The following is a 19,954-nucleotide window of genomic DNA, read 5'->3' as shown; positions in this document are numbered from 1 at the left end:
GAGGGGACAGCTTTTGAAGGGTTGTTTGTTGTGTCCTGAGATATACTTGCTAATTTTGGGAATGCAGGTACAATAGTATTATTTGCTTGAACTATACTCACTTTAAAGTCAATATAACGTTGTATAATAGCAAGTGTAACCAAATCCTTAGCAGATAAGCCAGGCAAATTTTCAAAACCTAAAAGAATATTAATCACATCAGTATGACGAATTTAATCTTAAAATATCATATTCTAAAAACCTCATTTGTCAAATAAACACATGCAAAATCTTCATCATACATACACCAGTCAGTCACTTTTGATTCTGAGCATTTTTTGCTGATAAAAAACCCTGTTTCTCTATAATACACTCTGTACTAAAATCTTTAGTTATGAATGGCTCTGTCAGCCTTCCAATCATTTGGATGCTACACTTATGTGGTAAGGGTTTGATTTTTATTAAAACAGACAAACAGTTGAGTCTACTGATCACAGCTTCTAGAACAGCAGTTCAGCACATAAAGAGTTTGCTTTAAGTGGGAAGTAGCCAACAGGAAAATTATACTAGCTGTGTAATGAGGGTGTCCCTCCATCTTGTAGATTATTGTCTTCAGCATAATACCTTGAGCATCATGATTCCATCTTTAAAAAATGTTCCCTGTATGTGTAAAAGAATAAGGTAGAGAAATATGGTCGCTGAGACTATGTTTAATTTTTTATTTTTGCACACTGAATGATAATGGCACTTAATTAAAAAAAAGGTGCTGACAAAAGACTACAAAATATGTCCATATGTTATTGTCAACTTTCATATAATTTCAGTACTTCACAAGAGACAGTACAATGTATGTAACTAACATGGAGGATATCTGTGAATATAGAAGACAGCTGAAAGAAAATCTTATGCATTTTTATTATATTAAAGAATCCAGCTGTGATCCAACATTTAATATATTTAACACTACTAAAATTAGTAAGAGCCTGGAGCTCCTACAACAGAGGAGCAAGTAGCTATAGATTATTAGAGAAGCTAAGGATGTTTTCAAACCAGCTCATTTTCTAGGTAAAGCAGAGAACTGGCTGAAGCAACCTCAGAACAATCACTAATTATCTTTGAACCCGTAGAGGATGGACATGAAAACAAAAATAAGCCTAAAACAACCCCTGAAACAAATAATTATATAAATAATGTTTATGCAGCTAAATGTTAACAGAAAAAAAATTAATATCTAACATGAATTACTGAAAACTAAGACCCAGCTTTTGTATACAGACAGAAAAAAAAAACCTCATGGATGTGGAAGAATTTATCACTTATGTTGAGCTCAGTCTAGGCTTTAAGACAAGGGTATAATGAGTATTCATATTCAATGTATAAACAATGAAAAATTAAGAGGGACTGCCACACTTTGAAAGAAAATATTAATATGCAAATCTTGCCACTCTGAAAATCTAAAAACACAGAATTTAATTCAGTAAGGACAAATAGAAAATTCTAACTGTAAAACATTCTAAGTTGAATATCATGCCACTAGGAGTACAGCTATTGTTACATTTATGTCTGAATGTCTATTTACAAGATGTGTAGAGTAACATAAGTCTAACTGGCCGTGAGGCTGCTGCTGGAGTACTGTGTTCAGCTTTGGGACACTACAGACCAAGAAGAATTTGATTAAATTGGAAAGACTACAGAAAAAACAAGAATAACTAGAGATTATGTTAGAAAATGCAATCAATGAGTAATATCTTTCTCAATCTAGAGAAATAAATGTACAAGTGCTAAAATATGTGAAAGAGATATTGTGTGTAGGAAAATAAACTGCAGAGAATTTCAAGCAAATTTTAGGTTTAGTCCTAAGAAAATTCTTCCTGGTGGTAGGGGCAGCAAAGTAGTGGGCAAGTCTTGAAATCCCAATGAGAAGGGACTTTGAAAACAAATGTAATGACCAAGCATCCATTAATTAGAGTGTACTGATGATGAATCACAATGTTTCCTTTGACTTTGTTTTTTTTATAGAGACTTCATTGATAAGTTCAGGTTAATGACAAATATGACACTAACAAGGCAACTCATTTGTCTTACCTAGCTTGCAAAATAATGAATAAATTTTTGCCCGTATGCTCTCTGAAATTTCCATGATGGCAAAACTGGGACAGGTGGCAGGTACCGGAATGACCTTTTGCTGTTTCTGGAAGCTGGTAGCAATAGGTCTCTTGGTGTCTAATATAAAAACAAAAAAACAGAGTATAAGAATGAAGTAGTAGTATGTTCCCAAACTTAGAGGAAATTCATCTTACTTTGTGGACACCATGCAAATAATTTTGATTGGTCAAGAGTTTGAACATAATTTGGGTCAGAAAATTTTAATTAGCATGACTAAAGATTTGTGAAAACAGCACTCACTTCTTTCTACAACATAGAACAAAACACAATGCCTTTTGTGTAAGAAATTAAGCAGTTTAACTGTCCAGCATTAGAAAAGCTGGTTATGGTTCTGTTCAATACTTGGTTCATTCCCAGATGATGCAGAAAATGCCATAGATGAATAAATAAAATGAAATAAAAATTAAATGAAACAGAAGATGTTTCAGGTTTGGTAAGAATTATAGTGTAAAGCTATAACTGTTGTTATTTACTGTCATCAGAATTCAGACTACAAAAGCAAATAATGTCATTATTTTACTGGACTGCTCCCAGTTCCACATGCATCGTAACACTTACCAGCAATCTTGCCATATTTATCACGTTTGACTCCCAAATCCATCTCCTCCTGTCTCCATAACTGTATTAAAAGGTTAGCTGCTGTTTGATCTCTCTTCCCTCGCCAGATGTTCATGTACAAAGCGGTTTCATGGTTGTCAGATAACTCAACCAAGATTCCAAGAATTATATTGCACAGGTTCTTTTCCTTTAACTTTATCAAGGAAAAAGTAAAGAAAGTTTTAAATTGTTCAAAACACAGTGATGACTTCTTTTTGAGAAATTGTCTACTATGTAATCAACTAACTGCAAGATTTTCATTACTAGTATTTGCACAAAATTAATGTGTAATTTTATAAATCCTTAAAGTTTCTCTAATTCTGCTATATAAAGATCCATAAATCTAGGAACACTTGTGTTTTGGTGAACACGAGGGCAGGACCATATAAGATGCATTCCTGTGTGTAGAATCACACAGTAGATTTTGTGTACATGGCTCCAGGATCATATGCTGGAGAATACACTGCTACCAAGGTTTATTGCTATAAGAAACAGAACTCTGAAGGCAGAGGCTGAGCAGTACCACACAGCACACCTTCTGTTTTGTGGCCAGATCTTTTGGCAGCAGCTGAGGGGAGGCAAGGGCTTCAAACTGAAAGAGGGTCAGTTTAGATTAAGTATTGGGAAAAAATTCCTTCCTTTGAGGCTGATGAAGCACTGGAACAGCTTGCCCAGGAAGCCGTGGATGTCCCAACCCTCAAGGCTGGATAGGACATGCTGGATGTGGCTATGAGGAACCTGATCTAGCAGAAGGTGGCCCTGCCCATGGCCAGGGAAGTTGGAATTGGATGATGTTTAAGGCCCCTTCCAACCCAGGCCATTCTATGATTCTGTTATTCTGAGGGTCTGCAGCCTTGCACTGCAAGAACATCAGGGGCTGACAGCACAACCAGTGTGAATGAGGAATGAACGACCCAAGGAAGGTGTCTTTTTACTTTGTAAGAGGTGAAATGTCTATGCCCCCTCTATGTCCAAGATCCATAGAAGTAGCTATACACACGAGATACACGTACAAAGTAAATTCAAACATAAATACTGCTAAAGTCATCAAGTGCTCTTAATAACTTTGATATGAAGAACTGAAGTACTTTTCTAAAGAGAGATGTCATCCAAACAAAGAGCATAGTTTGGGTTTTCTTTTCAAAAATAGTATAACTTTGTTAAATTAAAAACTCCCTCTGTCAAATACGTATTAAAAAAAAGAAAAAAGATACAGGAAAACCGATGCAATAATTTCTGAGCAGATGGCTGGGTCTCTCTCAGGGAGATAAATATACTTGGTTTTTTTGTTTGTTTGGGGTTTTTTTTGGTTTTGTTTGTTTGTTTGGGTTTTTGTATTATACCAGTCTTAGGAGATACTGCAACAAAAATAACACAATGTTCCATGTTGTTTTCCTACTCTTCCGTTCTACAAAACCAATTACAAAAATACCTACTGCCAACAAATCCAGAAGGAGAAAAATGCCCCGTTTTTCAATAAAAGAGTCCTCTGCAATGTAACATCCAACGACACAGGACCTTAAACAGAAATAATATTTCTGTTATGTAGAAACACTTTTATGACTCTGAACATTCTACAGTCATCTAATTTATTTTGCTGAATTTCATGCCATTTGGTATGAATATGCTTCACACCTTCAAGGAGTACAAAAATCATGTTTCATGTGCCTTTTCATTTATGCCTATAACTAATATACCTTGCTTGACTGCTTTTTCTTCTTCTGCAGGTGGCACACCTTCCTTGAAGCAGCCTGAGAGATTTGGCAGGCTCTCAATGAATTGGAGTATGTATTTGAACTGAAACTAACTCAGTAAACGAGTTTAAAATGTAACCAGGTATGTCCCTAATCTCATTTATTGTAGGGCTGTGTGAGTATTTCTGCCAGCAAAAACAAGGGGGTGAGTCAAGCAATATTTTTTTGGCAACAGTTTGCTTCTCCCAGATTAAAATGATCATAAAGCCAGTATTCATGCTGCTGTTATTGCTTTATTTCCTCTGCTATGGTCATTAACAGAGAAACTAAAGAGATCTCCTGTATCAGTATTTGTTCCCAGGAAACAGATTTGATTTTTAATGTATTTATCAACCTTTGCCTTAAAACAAATTAAGTTTTTATTTTCCTCCAATCTTTAAAATATTTCTAGCCCAATATAGCCAGTTTATAGACAATTCTTATGTTTACATTGTTTTTTGCTAATATTGACCTATTCGTGCCTGCTGTTTACTTCTCTAAAGTTATTTACTCTAACTCTAACCATACAGACTCTAACCATATACCTCTCTTAGAAAGTCTTGAGTAACTCTGCATGTCAGGAGGTCATTCTGTGTGGGGAGTGAGGTTGTTACACTGAATCCATATTTAGCAAATCTTACATGCACTGCATTCCATTTCTTCTGCATAATTTTTAATTAGTCAAATTTTATGAAGAATTTTATACATTATAAACAGAAGAAAGGCCTACATGTGCAGAGAAAGGTCACAGCATTGCAGACCTAAAAATTTTTTCCAAGTTACTGCTGCTAAAATACTTCACTAACCATAAGCAGTCGAGTGCACTGAGGAGGAGACAACTGTAGCCTAATCCACTACATAACTTCCTTGGATCCATCTTAAAGAATGGGATGAGTATACCAATTCCTTCACAGCTGAAGAGTTCCTGTTAATTAAAGCAATGTTTCTTAAGCCATATTTACTAAATTTAAACATGTAAGAAAATACAATGGAAAATGGGAAATGTAAATATTTATATTGTAATAAATTTATATTGCAATACAATAAATTCATATTGTAATAAACTTGTTAAAGCAGGATGCACACATAGGAAAAAATATCAGTTTTTCTAAAGTGCTAATTAATTTCTTAACACATTTTCATATATCAGTTTCAAAATAATGTAAATTAACAATCAAATAGGTTCATATTTGCTAATGGATTTTTGAGTGTTTTTGTATTTTAGCTGGGCCAAGAAACATGACTTGTTAAACAATGAACTACAATTGACACCTGCTTTTCAATTAAAACACAAAAAAGCAGAGTCCCTTAAAAGAAAATATAATATGTTTTGACATTTTCTGCACAGTATAAGGTAGAAAGATACATACCTTTCTGTGGACATCACTTTCACAGAGAACAGACAAAATAAATAATATGTCAGCTTGGATTTCCAGTAGAATGGTATCTTCTTTTTCTTTACATTTCTCTGCTGCATACTTTAAGATGTCTGTAAATGGATATATTTTATATATATGAGTACCCCTATACACATGTCAAAATTCTATTACAGCTGCTGCTTTTTACAAAACTCAAATTTATATGAAAGGATTTTTAAAGCAAGTTCAGTTTTATCTCCTTTGTTTTAATAATAGCTTCTAGAAGTGCAGCACTGTGATGCTGCTGTCTCATGGCCTTTATTCTTGGTGACAGAGTTAATGACAGGAGCTTGCACTGACTTCTCCCTTGTTCAGCCTCTGTGCTGCCCCTTATATTGTGCCAGCGTAAGGAATTCAGAGAACTGATATGAACTAAAGAACTCTTAGAAAAAGACAAACTGGCTGGTTCACTCTACTCCACAGCTTCACAAATGCTTGAACTGACAATGGAAATGTGGTAAAGACATGAAATACCACCATTGCTGAGAAAGCCAGTCTTGCAACCACTATGTGGAAGAGGGCATTCATACACAAAACTCCCCTAGAGTAAAAGTTACTCGATTCTGATATGTAAGGTATAGTAATAATTTAACTTTCACTAAAAGCTGTAGGCTTCCAGAGTTTTCACTGGAGTTGAACTGAGGCTATAAAATATTTAATTTCTAGGCTTTTTATTAGAACATACGCTTTGAATTCCAAAGGATCTTTTCTGTTTTGTTTCCTTCAGAGTACTAAAAACTTTCTGATATCATAAAAAAACCCTAAACCAGCTTGTTTTGGATCTTAAACCAAATTTAACAGTACGTATGTGTTACTGAACAAGAAATGCTCTAAAATTGGAGGAGCAATGATTAAGCAGTTTTATTCTGCTTCTTTTCTTCACATTGTTCATATAAAGGTACCTTGTTATTGTTACTCTGTGCTAAAGAGGAGTTGTGGAAAGCAACACTGTGATAGACCTAGGTGGAAAAATACTCATGGGCTGGAGCTTCTGGGGACTGCCACAATGAAAACAAGATCTACCAAATGAAGTAACATAAAGCGAGAAGGGGCAGCTTCTTCTCTGAAATTAAACATCTAGACTTTTAAAACTGTCTGTTTTTCTTAACTCATTCAACGTGTATTGAAATGGAAAAAAAAATAGCATCAAATCAGTTTCATCTTGGATTAATTGCCAGAGGTTTTTCTAGTTTTTCAGCAGTCGAAGGACCCACTAAAAGCACTGCACGCAAAAACACATTCTTAGTGTCAACAGAAATGAACCAATTAAAGAACAGAAATACAAATTGTGTTTTACCCAGTAGCTGGCTAATTGCTCCCTGGTCACACAAATTAATGTTCACAGCATCATCATAAAGGGCCACAACAGATCTCAGAGCTCGGAGGCTGTAGCGCATTTGTGGGAGTTTGTTGCCACGGCCACCTCTTCCATGGAAACTGTTACCTTGACCGAAGAAAGGATCTGTGGAGCAATCACAACCAATACTGGTTTTAGCGGACAATCTATGTTCAGAATTTGCTCAGGAAAAATAAAAACAAAACAAACAAAAACCCAAAACAAAACAACAACAAAAACCCCCAAACCCCACTGAAGTTAGAAATTATTCTTCTTTAAAACCATCTAGTAATAAGTCTTTTTGTTTAGGACTATACTTTCTACATGCACAAGAAAGGTAACATTTTGGTGAACATTTCCAATTATGATACATTTTAATAGGTTCATAAGCAGTTTTACAAACTCAAAATATGTTATGTTTAGTATGACATTTAATATCTATCCTTTGATCGCCATTCAACCCAATTAAAAATTTCTTAGGAAATTTCTTAGGAAACCTAGGAAGACATACCAATTTTATCATGAAAAATACCTATCCTTAGAAAATCTGGTCAATAAAACTGAGTGCACTCAGTTATATTTTTGCTTAGCACACACTCTTATGTGATGCCCAGAAGCCGTGTGTAATCTGGAACGTGTCTCCCTATGTGCAACTCTGAGTTAACGTGTCCTGTCTCATGGCAGGAATTCCTGCTTGCATTTCTTGCCACTAAAGAAGGGCCTGGCTCACTTAAAGTGAGGTAGTTTGTCTGAAGGAATTATCAATATAGTGGTACACAGGAAGAGGGGCACCAGCTTATCCTTCAGTAGAAAAAAAATAGATGGTTGTTTTTTTTTTTTTGAAACATTTGTTTCCTACACGGCCTATGAAAAAGAATCATTTTGACATCATGAGTTTTACGTTTTCCTTTCCTGTCAAAGAAAGTAGGTTCAGTTGAACTGTTTTGAGGTTACCTGTGTGAAAGCCATGAGTACCCACTGACCTTGGCCTGTACACCACTCTAGAAACACAAGGAGAAGAGTATTTGCTTGGCAGGACAAATATTTGTCTACTAACACAGGAGCCACTGAAGCTAAAACAGCAATTGCATGAAGCTGTAATTCTTCATATTGAGCAGCAGACCAGTCAGGAAATCCAGGCTTTCGATTCTGTTTTACATAATAAAGCAAAGCTGGCATCACATGATTTTCTCTGAGGAGCTGCAGAGTCCAGACAAAGAAAAGGAGAGACAGTTTACAGGTTTCACATGCAAATAAGAAAAATCTAAAGGATAACTCAACTTTATCTGTCCTATGATAACAAAATTAATTTTTACTTGAGAAAATATGTCATGAACACTACAAGTACAGGCAAACTGTTTTTATATTCTGTATCTTTTCCAGAGATTATGGTTTGCTAAATTTTATTATGTTCTTCAGGTGTATTTCAACAATACTCTGCAGTCACTTGTCAGCAATTTCCCTAGCATGGTCTAAGTCTGTAATTTTCTAAAATAGAAATTGTATGCTACTTTCCAACAGCAGGGCTTGGTCTGAAGCTATGTATGAATTCTTGATTTGGAGAACAGAGAATTTCAGTGTACTGTATATGGTAGATGGACAGATAACTAATATTCTCGTGATTCTTTTGTCTTTTTCTTTTTTTAAAAATTATTATTTCTGTTCTGTTACAACTTACCTGTCCAGCAGATGGGTCTTTAGATAAGATTCCTATTAGATTAAATAGTAACTTCTTCATCTCAAAATCCTCGTATGAGTAGGTAAGTTTAAAACCTTTCACCAAAGGATTGGGAAGTTTAACTATGATGGAAATGGAAGACAAGTTACAAAAAGATCATAATTAAAAGCAAAAATTGTGTAATTATGCACTATGGAATCTCTTACCTTCAGTACATGTTGCAAGTACTATTAAGATCTCTGCAAATCCACTTTCCTAACAGGCATTCAAAAAACATACATTAATTAAATTGCAGTGAAATTAAGACTTATGATTTAATTTTGGCTTGACTTTTTTCTTCAGAACACAGAATTTAATGTATCCTATGGCAGAATAAACAGAATTTCATCAAAGAATTGAACAACCTTTTGGACATTATACAACAATAACTAACTGCAGTCCTAAGGGTACAATTAGTTAAACCCATGTTTCATTCAGTACAAGTCTGAACTTCTGTGGGGAAGTCCCAAACACTTGTTTTCATTGCTATAATCTAACACAAAAAATATTCTCAGTGCTTTTAGAGCTGTTTTTTAAAATGCATTTGGTCATGTTTTACATCAGGGTCATCAGTACATATAATTTTGTAGCATCAGTTATGCATACCAATGCACTTCATATTCAGTGCATTTACAAGTAAACATAGGAAAACTGCCTGTATGGGCAAGGAGAATTTACCAATACCACATATGAAAAGCTCAGAAATAAAATATTGTAAATCACAACTCACAGAGAGCTAACAGAAGGACAATAATGTCTAATATAACTATGGATAGGTCCACAGCCAGGAGGTGTCTATGCAACACATTAGAGGCAAAGGAGTGTTGCTCCAGAGGTAAGCAATTAGCAAACAGTTTTTTCCCTACTAGAAAGATAATAATACAGTTTGCTTGTGATGAGAAAACTTCTCCTTTTCAAAGGCTCAGACTCCTGCGCTGATTTGTGAACTATATAAAATACAAGAGTGACTTTTCTGAAGTTGCTTGGATAGTATATTAAGAAGAAAAGGGAACATTCTGAAGCAAATTGCTATAGTATTATAAGGCAGAATTAAATGGTAATGTTAATGGTTTTTCTACCTGATATTTATACCTTGTAAAATCTCTAGGCAGGCTGATTTTAAAGAACCTAAATTAAATTGTTTTAATATTTTCTTTGCATAGAAACATTTTTTCTTCTTTTTCGTATAAGCAATTAAAAATACATATCTGGTTTACTTATTTTGTAGGAATAAAATGCCCTGTTTCTATAGCCAGATAAACAATTTGAATTTTTTAGATAACCAATATGTTTCTTCAGTAGTATAACAGATATTTCATACTAGTTGGTGTTAAATGAAAAGCTTGAATGATAGTCTGTAATCTTCATGTAGTAATACAGCCAACTGGTAAACTTCTCTTCAAGAGGAAAGTGATATATTCCTGAACAGCCAATTAATTTACAGGGATTAGATTGCTTAATTATTCAGTATGTACATCACAACTTCATTTGAAGCTCATCTCAAGTGCAAAACAACAGACTAAAGCAATATTAGCCTCTACATAAAGTTAATTTCTCTGCAGGTTTCTCATAAAAAATCTGGAATATTGAAAAAGAATGAGTCATCTACATTTCAGGCAAGTCATGGTAGTGCATTATGTGACATAGTCTTTAAAAGAATTTATGTGCCTCTTATTAACTGGACCTAATTATTTTCTCAGAATCTTACTTAGAGCTTCTGAGCTGATTTTTTGCACACTCTTCTTGTCCCCAGTTATGAGGCACCCATTGAATTTGGGTCATCTGAATATAGCCTACATCTTCAAACAAAAAATGAGATTTAGTGCAAAACTCTTTTTAGGAGAATGGCGCATTCAAGAATCCATACAAGAATACAAGAATTAACATTCAATTTTGCACATAGATAATGTTAATGTGATTTTCTAAGTACTAAATAAGGTTGATGCTAGTATTCTGGGCTAATTACCTACAGATTTTAAATCTCTGAGGTACAGACAACTACAGAAAGAAAAAATGTTTTCTTGCTCAGCAAATCCAGGAAAGAAAAAAGCACTGGAGACACAGGAGAAAAAAATATTAGAACCCTAATGGGGAAGAATATCAAGCTTATAAAAGCAAAGGAGAAGTTATTAGTCTCTGGAATACTACTCTAAATACTTACAATCATAGGTACTTCAGGTTTTTCAGCTAGTAACGTGGCAATCACCAAGAGGTCATTCCGTAGCTGCTGATCGCAGTGTCGGAAGCCACATATGAGGTCTACAAATACTTCTTTCAAAGCACTTAAAAGAAAATGAAATACATTTTATCTTTTCCTTTGATATTCTAATTTGGACAGCTCTACATATATGAATCCTCATTCAGCATCATGCTTTTCAAAGCCTTAGGGTTTAACTACAAGAGAAATAAGTTAAAACTTTATTATGAAGTGTATTCTTTTTGGTACCACTAGACATCCCATTTATTTGTAGATGCAAGATGCATGTATTAAAAATTACATCTTCCACTCTTTGTGCTACAATTAATTAATACAAAGACACAATATTTACTCAAATGTGGAACTGGCTATTGCTGAATGATTATTGAGAAGGAACAGTCTAATCTCAAATAGTTAAAACAGTCTAACTCACTAAGGAAGAATCTGTTATTTACTCCAGCAGAGGATCTAAAAATAAATCTTATATATCATGGCATAGAAATTCCTTGTAATTTTGTAAGATCAGCACTTCAACAGCGAAGGAATTCTGGCCTGTTAAGCCTAACATGGAAGCTTCAAAATGCTGCAATTAACTCTTCTATTGTACAAAGTAATAGATAGAGCTATTCCTCCTGCACCATGCAGCACAGCACCTTGCTCTTGCCCTGTAACAGCAGCTACTATGTTAATACTGAAAACTTAATAAGGATGTAATCAGAGACCCATTTTCATTTCTCTCAATTTCAAACAAAATGCTACACAACAGAATGCTGCAGATGTCTCTGAAATGACAAATTAATTCAAAAAATGCTCCCTGTACTTACCGTACACATTCCAAGCTTCTGAGCTGATTAACAACTTCTTCTTTTGAGGCTTTTTCTAGCAGGTTCCATAGGATATCTGAGGAACGGAGCACCAGCTGTCCTGAGGGATCAGCACCATTTAGACACAAACAAAGCCTGGTGGCTGCTTGGGCCCTCACCATTTGTCCACAACTTATTGCTGAAATTATTTAAATCAGAGTAATTAATTCTCTATAGGTCAGTAATTGTTTCAGGCATGTTCAGAGAACAAATGATCTAAGATCAATGATAATGAGATTATTGAAAGAACTGTTTGTACTAACCAGAGGTGGAAAGATGCTGGAGAGCTTTCAGTACCCACAACTTCTCAGTAAGTTGATTTTCAACTAATGCTAGTGACAAAACAAGAATTTCTGCTAATCCTCCTACTTCAGCCAATTGGGTTTTATAGTTTGGATTTGTTGGCTGGTAACCTGCACATACAATAGCTTTAGTTAAAATGCAGTAAATACTGAGAATTTTGATTACTTCATAAAATGTTCATACTTTTTAAATAAAGGATTGAAAATCAAGTATCATATTTCAGGCAGTTAAGAAAAACAATCCAATACACAAGAGCTGCTTTTCTTATATCTGAATAGTGCCTATAACACAACCAACTGAATCACCCTCAAGCAGACTTCAACGATATAGAAACAAATTCTTGCTTCGTAGAATTTAGACAATGAAAGCAAAAGCAGGGCTATAGAAGTGAAAAACTTTCTTCAGCCATCAGTAACCTAGTTCTCCTCAGCAGCCTTTTGACTAGAGAATTATTGCATTCTATCATCATATGACTTAAAATAGGTGAATCCACACTTTGATTTACAAGCTTTACTTCCTAATGTGTCCCTGTTTTTACTTTTGTCCATGCATATGCAAATCTTTATTCCATTAAGAAATTATGGTGAAGGTGAAGCATTGAAAAAATAAATTTATATTTATGTTTATATTATGATAACTCATGACAGCAAAGTTTATCTTAAGCAGCTTAAGTACATATATGTGTATATATACACGCTATATATATATATTTATCAAATTTCATAAAGTACAAGATTGATAAATACAGATAATGCACATGGTGAAATGAAGTTTAACTAAGCACACACTCTGATAGGCTCCAAATTGATATTACTTTACAGATAAGAGAACTCTGCAAGGTCAGTCTTTGGCAAGATTTACATATATGTTTAGAGATGAAACACTTGATTAAAAAAATCAGACTGAAACACATTCTTCATTTCAAGATAACCTACCCTATTTTCTAAATGAGAAGAAGAAAAACAAAATTGATCAATAACATTCATTTATCCTGATGGAATAATTTACAGATACAGAACTAAATGCACACATAGCTACTTGCAGCATTTGAGTCTTGTTCGTAAGGTAAAACCAGATTTGGATGCTCTCCTATTTATAGAATTTTGAAAGGGTTGTAGTAGCAGCAGCTTCTTTAGGCCTCCTAAAATAAATGAAAACTTGTAAAAGGGCACAGAATCAGTGCCCCACTGCAGGAACACAGCAGAGGAGCACGCTAACATCAAGCATGCTCCTTGACCTGCACTCTCGAGCCACACTATGGCAATATTCACTTGAGGCTGGCTGCCTACAAAGGCAGTGCAGTCTCAGAGCATGTGATGCTGTGCCCCTCTGGGAGTGATCCATGACTGACTTCACCTGACAACAGTCCCTGGCCCCATCATAAGAGTCAAAGGAACTATATAATAGTGGATTCTGGTCATGCCTGAGTTCATGCATAGCCTCTTTCTGCAGAGTAAGTCACACCATTTATTCAAACCTATGCTAAAATGTGTCTGTACAATACGAACTCAATCAAATTTAAAGGAGTTCAGATCTATCATAACACAAGAGAAAGCAGAGCTGCTTCTCTCCAGGCTACATATAAAAGCCCGAAAACTAGATTTCCTTTCTTACAATTCTGATCCTAACTGCTTTTTTTCCCCCACATTTCAGAGATCTTATATCACTTCACATTTTCTGGATGCTATTTAATGCTAATTTTCTTAAGCGTAATAATTAATTCCTTGTACATTGATGAACTTATTTCAGATTTAGAATATGCACCTCTATAAAAACATGTTAATTATACATTTGCCAATGTTATATATTTATTAAATACAGTAACCATAGTTATAAAGAAAAATTAATCGATAGCTAATTAAAAGAGGCATTTCAAAGTAGTTGGGATCATCAAAAAATAAAAATACCCTGCTTTACCTGAAAGTAGTTTTCCTGGTAGCTCCATATTATAAAAGCTAACAATGCTCTTACAGATTTGTATTTTAACTTGAGAGCTTGGCACTCCCATCAAGTAACCTGTCAGAAAGACAAATAAATGCAATTAACAGACTTTATTTTTAAAGAAAGTATTCTTAACACAGTATTCTTCTTTTTACAGCACTTAGTATTACCTACAAATCTGTAATTTCATGCAAAGTTTCATTAGAAAATATTCAAGAGGCAGAGACTCCCCACACTGGAGAAGACAAAGGCATCTTAGAGGAGTAGCGTAAGTTTAACCAAAAAGTTACCTTCTCTGCTTTATGCCTACAGACATTCATAAGGCACTGGATGGTATTCCAGAAGTTGTGGAATTCTGAGGAAAGCTACTAAGCTACTACACTCAGCTGCTGTCATCATTACCATGTCATTAGAAACTCTTTTTCTAAGCAGATATGATATGAAATAAAGGCAGCACAGAAGCAGGAAGGATACATGTTCCTGACATCCCAGGTTTTAGTGTTTACAGTGATATCCCCATTTCTTAGGTCAAAATGAAATTAAAAAGGCTAGATATATATTTACTTCTTCATCTGCACTGATAATGTTTTCTCATGTAGCTTTTGACATTGGCAAATAGGTAATTCTGCTAGCCAATCTTCAGGTTAGCTGCAGAGCAAAGTAAAAATTGTTTCTAATATGAAAAACACAGAGGATTGAATTAATAATTTAAAGAAATTACCTACATTTATTAAGGAGTAACAATGAATTAAAATCGTGCTAATAATACAGTTGATTTTATTATGGCATAATAATAATTTTATTGTGGCGTATCAGGTTACACTCACCCAGTTGTGCAATGGATTGTGAAACTTCAACGGAATAGTTAACTTCATCAGATGATTTCTTTTTTTGAAATGGTAACCTGCAAAATGAAATTTAAAAACATTACAACTATGTTTTAATCAAGTCACCAGAAAAGTTCAGTAGCTCTTCTCTTCTTCCTTGATAATTTTTTCTGATAAGGACACATTTTCTAGGATGACTGCACTCTTTGCAATGCTGATTTTACACTGAAAGCTTCATAATCTGCAATTACATGTTGGCAATTAGTGGTACATGTTCATAGATAGTATTTTCATAATTCAAATATGATGCAACAAGACATGCTGAATAAACAAATGTCATTTGGAAGACTAAATCCTACAACCTAGAGACTATCAGGCTATTACAGAGCTGGGCTATGTACAGGCGTGTGCAGAGGTGGAAAAAAAAGATCATATCTCTGGGCGAGAACTCTGGAAATGGATAAAAGTAAACCAAATAAACTGACTCCAAACAGCACAACAAAAAATTTATTTTAAAAACCAGGATATTAATAAATACTCAATAATGTATTCAAAATACTGAGATATGACAAAACACGTAAATGCTAAGAACTGTCTAACAGTAAACATTACAATATTATGCTAAGGGCTCTGCAGCACATACTGTGGAAGCAGCTTTCCAGTAGGTTTACCTCTGTAAATACTGCCAGAGGAAAAGAAAGGAAAGAATAAACAACAGAATAAATGCTGGGGGAAGCAGGGGAGGGAGAAACAAGACATTGGGGGGAAAAAAAAGTGGGAAAAAGACAGGTAAACAGAAGCAGTTATGAAAGAGTGGAATATTTTACTGGAGAAATTAATGTATCTGAAATGGAACCCTAAAAAAAAAATCAGCCCCTGCCTCTGGGTATACTGTCATATAAAGTAGTAGTGAATTGTGGTGGAATTTCCATAGTACAGAAACTAAAGAAAAACCCTAGGGTGCAATTTTCTAAAATATTTTTATTGCAGAAACAACAATTAGTGCTGAACTGCTCTAAAAGAGGAAAAGTCACACAGCTACATTTTATCAACTTTATATACTCATTTTCAGTTATGTCATGCTTCTAGCAAACACCAAAGAAAATTAAACTCCATGATGTACCTCCTCATTCCCCACTGTGTGGCAGCAAAGAAAAGCAGTACATCTCAGGGAGCTTAGGGAACTAAAAGATTCAGCTGAGAAGTTCTCTGTTTATTAAACCTAACATCTAAGAGGAAACCATGTAAAAATTTACCTGAATATCTGTTTTACTATGCCACTAGTTTTCTATCTGGTTGTTTGTTTTTTTATGAAATGAAATTAATTTAGGAATAACTGTAGCTACAAGCATACCATAAATAACTTTACTGAATTTTTGAGGAGGAGAAAACTACTGACAAGTGTGGATAACACCTAAACTCTATTCTACGGGTTACTTAAAATACAGTATGGCAACAAAGATGCCCAAAAGTTCATGCAATATGTTTTCAAAGTAAATATAAATCCTAAATCCTGTTGACGTTCATTCTCTCCTCTAATATGGCGTGTCATTTTGTAATGCTTACCTTCAGGTGTTAGAGTGTCTTTGTCACCCTAAGTTTTTAAACTCACTTAAGAGCTTGTCTGAAACAGCAAAACACACCTCAGTACCACTTAGCTGCTGAATCCTTTGAGGCCAGCAGTCCCACACTGACTTAGGCAATAAGAGACCTTGGGGAACCTTGCTTCCAAGCAAGCTGGGGCCAAGTACAACACAATTTTGAATTATGTAACATGTAACTGCAAATACTGAACTATTAAAATAGGTTCCTCATTCATGTCAGCAGAAACTGGATACACGTAAAAGGCAGATGATGAAAAGGAAGGAAGATCCAATGGATACCTTGCAGTTACAGGTGCTTTGTAGATAAATGCTGTATGGATGTATTAGTCACCTTAGAAAATGTATAAACCTGTTAATAAGCAGTATTTAAATCTCTAAAAGAGGGGCTGAGGTACTTACCCAAACAATTTAATAAGTTCACATAAAGGCTCAGTGAAAGCTTCTTGTTCACACATTTTTTTTGCGCACAGGTTAAGAATTTCAGTAATTTGTACTACATCCTTAAGGGGCTTTTAACATGAAATTAAGGAAATCAGATCATCTTTACCACTATGAATTACCAGAAAAAGCTGAAAACTGTGCTCATCACACTTCAAAGACACAACCAAGAAAAAATAAGACCAATGTTTACAAAGTTAGGTGTTTAAAAGAAGTATGTGAGTCAATACTTAGGCTTTTTGAAGCAGCCTAACTTTCACATAAGTACAAATTTTTCAAATCTGATTTAGGTGTCTTCTCAGCTGAACTCACTGGAAGCTCACTAAACACTGAATTTCTAAAAATAGAGGATGAAAAGTTTTAGATCATGTCAGATTTACCTATCTAAATTCTGAGACAGTCTTGTGATATTTAAATTGTTTTCTCCTCTAGTCCCAAGTGACTAACTGTAATTTGAAAATGTGGACCCAAGTACCTATGGAGATTATTTAATTTAGGGTAGAGGCACAAAATCAAAGCTGAACAGAAAACCGAGACCATGAAGTTACTACTACACTGACTCACAGAAACTGTCCTGAAGTACACAACTCAGTTGTAATGTGATGCCTTAAATCACTGTGCAATTGTCTGAACAGTATGAAATTAATAACATTTTTCCACATGCCAACACCCTCCTTAGTGCTTCTCATTATTGGAACCTTTCAGTTTGTACTGTACAGATAAATTAGTCTGACTACATTTTTCTTTAAAATGTCTCCTTAGTGGAAGTCTATTTATCTTGCTATTTTATTTGCTGTTTCTTAAGTAGTGGAAATTATTATGCTTTTGTATTCTGAGTTTAAAGTACACCAGTTACATTTTGGACCATTTCAGCCACTGTACAGGAGAGAACCCTCTACTGAATTTTGTGAGAAATTCATCTAATATCCAAGAATCTTGCCAACCTACCAACCTTGGCTGTGTGCACACAAGGAGGCCAGTGATGAGAACGTATACCATCATCCCTTCTCTCCATGGGGAAGCACAGTACAGCACCAAATCACTGAAAAGTCAGACTATTACCATACATAAAACACCATGACTTTAGAATTCTAGAATGGCAAAAAGGATACAAGTCCATTTTCAAAATGCTTGACTACCTTCTTGAGACTTTTCAGCTGCTCTTTTTCCAAATCTTTCTTAAGTAAAAGAATGAAAAGCAGTTTTAATTGCAGTTCGCCTTAGAACCTTAAATTATTATGTTTATCCCCTTTTAAGTTTAAATGAAAATGGAAACCAGATTTAAAAGTTTACATAACACATCAAAATTCTCAAAGTGCTTTGAAGCAGGATTAACTCTATGATGAAGCCTCATTTCTCAGTATGAAGTCTGTTCTCTTGTAACTGAAGAGGCTTTCAAAAACTCCCGTTCAAGCGTGTTGACTCTCTCTGAAATTCTTTGTGATTCTTTGTAAAGCAGCTAAGAAAACCAAACCTATGTCACACACAACATAAATGTGCAAGCATGTAGATTTAAGTGGCTTAGAGTGCTCTGCACCACTAGGAAAGAGCCTTCAAATTCAAATCTGAAAACAACTGAAGTGAGGATATGTCAGGCTGTGTCAGTGATGTGCAGAGTTCATTTCAGCTCTCCTGAGCACCTGCAACTTGAGGCAGGCCAGGAAGTTGTTTCAGGAGTCTACAAGCCCAGAATCCTACAGGTATTTTATCATATCTACATATCTACAGAAGAGGTAAACAATATCATCCAGCACTTTTTTCTTCAGTCAGTAAGTTTATTATACCAGCTCTGTATTAAAAAAGGGGAAGAGGGGAAGATATAACTACTTCTCTGTGGGGCATTAATTTAAAATGTGCTAGGTTTAACCCGATCCTTGTTTAAGAGCATAAATTATCCATATTTTGGATCAAAATTATTTGATGGCTTAGTGAATTTAATCTGCCAAATCATCTTGTGGAGACTAAAAATCATCTGTGAAAGCCCATGAGATGATGATTCTCCTGTGTGCGCAGGTAGATGTATTTATTCTTCAACATTGACCTTTGCATGTTTCACCTCCATTTAAAATCATCTCCCTGGAGAACTGTTAGCAGTTAACCTGGGCAATTACATAAATTCATGGCATACTTTCAATAAGGTTGTATGTACATCTATTTCCCAGCTATAGGTTTCAGTATTCTAAATTTCTAAAATATGCTAGAAATTCTGCATGTCTAGTTTTTGAATGCTCATGATTTTGTCTTTAAGTTCCTGTGTGATCTTCTCTTTCTCTGTGCATTTTTTTTTAAATATTGACACTTTTTTTTTTAGTAACAATGACCATCTTTAGAAACATTCATATACCAGAAGAAATACTCATCTTGGTGCTCTGTAGCTCCAGCCACCTGTGTTGGCTATAATAAACCCATCTGAGTTTATTCAGGGTGAGTGCTAAAGTAACTGTACAAAACATTTGCCCATTACCACCTGTGTAACAGAGACAGCGAGGAACCAGGGTTACTTACTGAGCCCGAATCTTTGAGTAGTGCGATGACGTGATTCAAATCCACTGACCTCAACTGCGTCTCCTGAAAAAGCAACACTTTCACCTTTTTTTTTTTTTTTCAATTTTGAAATTTTGCTCTTGAGGCGTATAAAATGTGAAACAGCCGCGTTAAACCAACATGAATTTACTCAGGGACCAGTAATTCCACGCCGTGTGCGAAGCACACACCGAGGTTTGGTTTGAGCCCGAGAAAGAGAAGAGGGCAGGGCCGGGCCGGGCCGGGCAAGGCAGGGCAAGGCAGGGCAGGGCAGGGCAAGGCAGGGCAAGGCAGGGCAGGGCAAGGCAGGGC

At 35.2% G+C, this 19,954-nt stretch overlaps 1 protein-coding gene across 7 annotated transcripts in view; it reads right to left on the bottom strand.

The window, feature by feature from the left end:
• The window catches only part of LOC135294346 (GTP-binding protein 10-like), a 54,760-nt gene that overhangs the window by 34,568 nt on the left and 238 nt on the right, over positions 1-19,954 (bottom strand). For 4 of the 7 annotated variants that reach the window (XR_010356478.1, XM_064409475.1, XM_064409509.1 and 1 more), the window contains exons 2-20: positions 19,625-19,687; positions 18,232-18,297; positions 17,081-17,190; positions 15,078-15,154; positions 14,227-14,325; positions 13,352-13,450; positions 12,270-12,419; positions 11,968-12,145; positions 11,108-11,228; positions 9,114-9,162; positions 8,908-9,029; positions 8,213-8,429; positions 7,191-7,355; positions 5,846-5,964; positions 5,282-5,400; positions 4,179-4,260; positions 2,704-2,896; positions 2,065-2,202; positions 102-178 (exon numbers count right to left, since the gene is read on the bottom strand). Coding sequence is in view for 6 of the 7 variants with exons in the window: in XM_064409475.1 (XP_064265545.1) it covers positions 102-178; positions 2,065-2,202; positions 2,704-2,896; positions 4,179-4,260; positions 5,282-5,400; positions 5,846-5,964; positions 7,191-7,355; positions 8,213-8,429; positions 8,908-9,029; positions 9,114-9,162; positions 11,108-11,228; positions 11,968-12,145; positions 12,270-12,419; positions 13,352-13,450; positions 14,227-14,325; positions 15,078-15,154; positions 17,081-17,190; positions 18,232-18,297; positions 19,625-19,687 (2,244 nt within the window). In the remaining variant the exon portion in view is untranslated. Of the gene's footprint in view, positions 1-101; positions 179-2,064; positions 2,203-2,703; positions 2,897-4,178; positions 4,261-5,281; positions 5,401-5,845; positions 5,965-7,190; positions 7,356-8,212; positions 8,430-8,907; positions 9,030-9,113; positions 9,163-11,107; positions 11,229-11,967; positions 12,146-12,269; positions 12,420-13,351; positions 13,451-14,226; positions 14,326-15,077; positions 15,155-17,080; positions 17,191-18,071; positions 18,134-18,231; positions 18,298-19,624; positions 19,688-19,954 lie in introns of those variants that run through there. The other 3 variants (XM_064409485.1, XM_064409501.1, XM_064409492.1) reach the window with 3 other exon arrangements.

This window comes from Passer domesticus, chromosome 1 (genome assembly GCF_036417665.1).
Source record: "Passer domesticus isolate bPasDom1 chromosome 1, bPasDom1.hap1, whole genome shotgun sequence".
NCBI lineage: Eukaryota > Metazoa > Chordata > Aves > Passeriformes > Passeridae > Passer > Passer domesticus.
The sequence above is the reverse complement of the archived record's forward strand: the minus strand, read 5'-3'. Positions and strand labels throughout refer to the sequence as shown.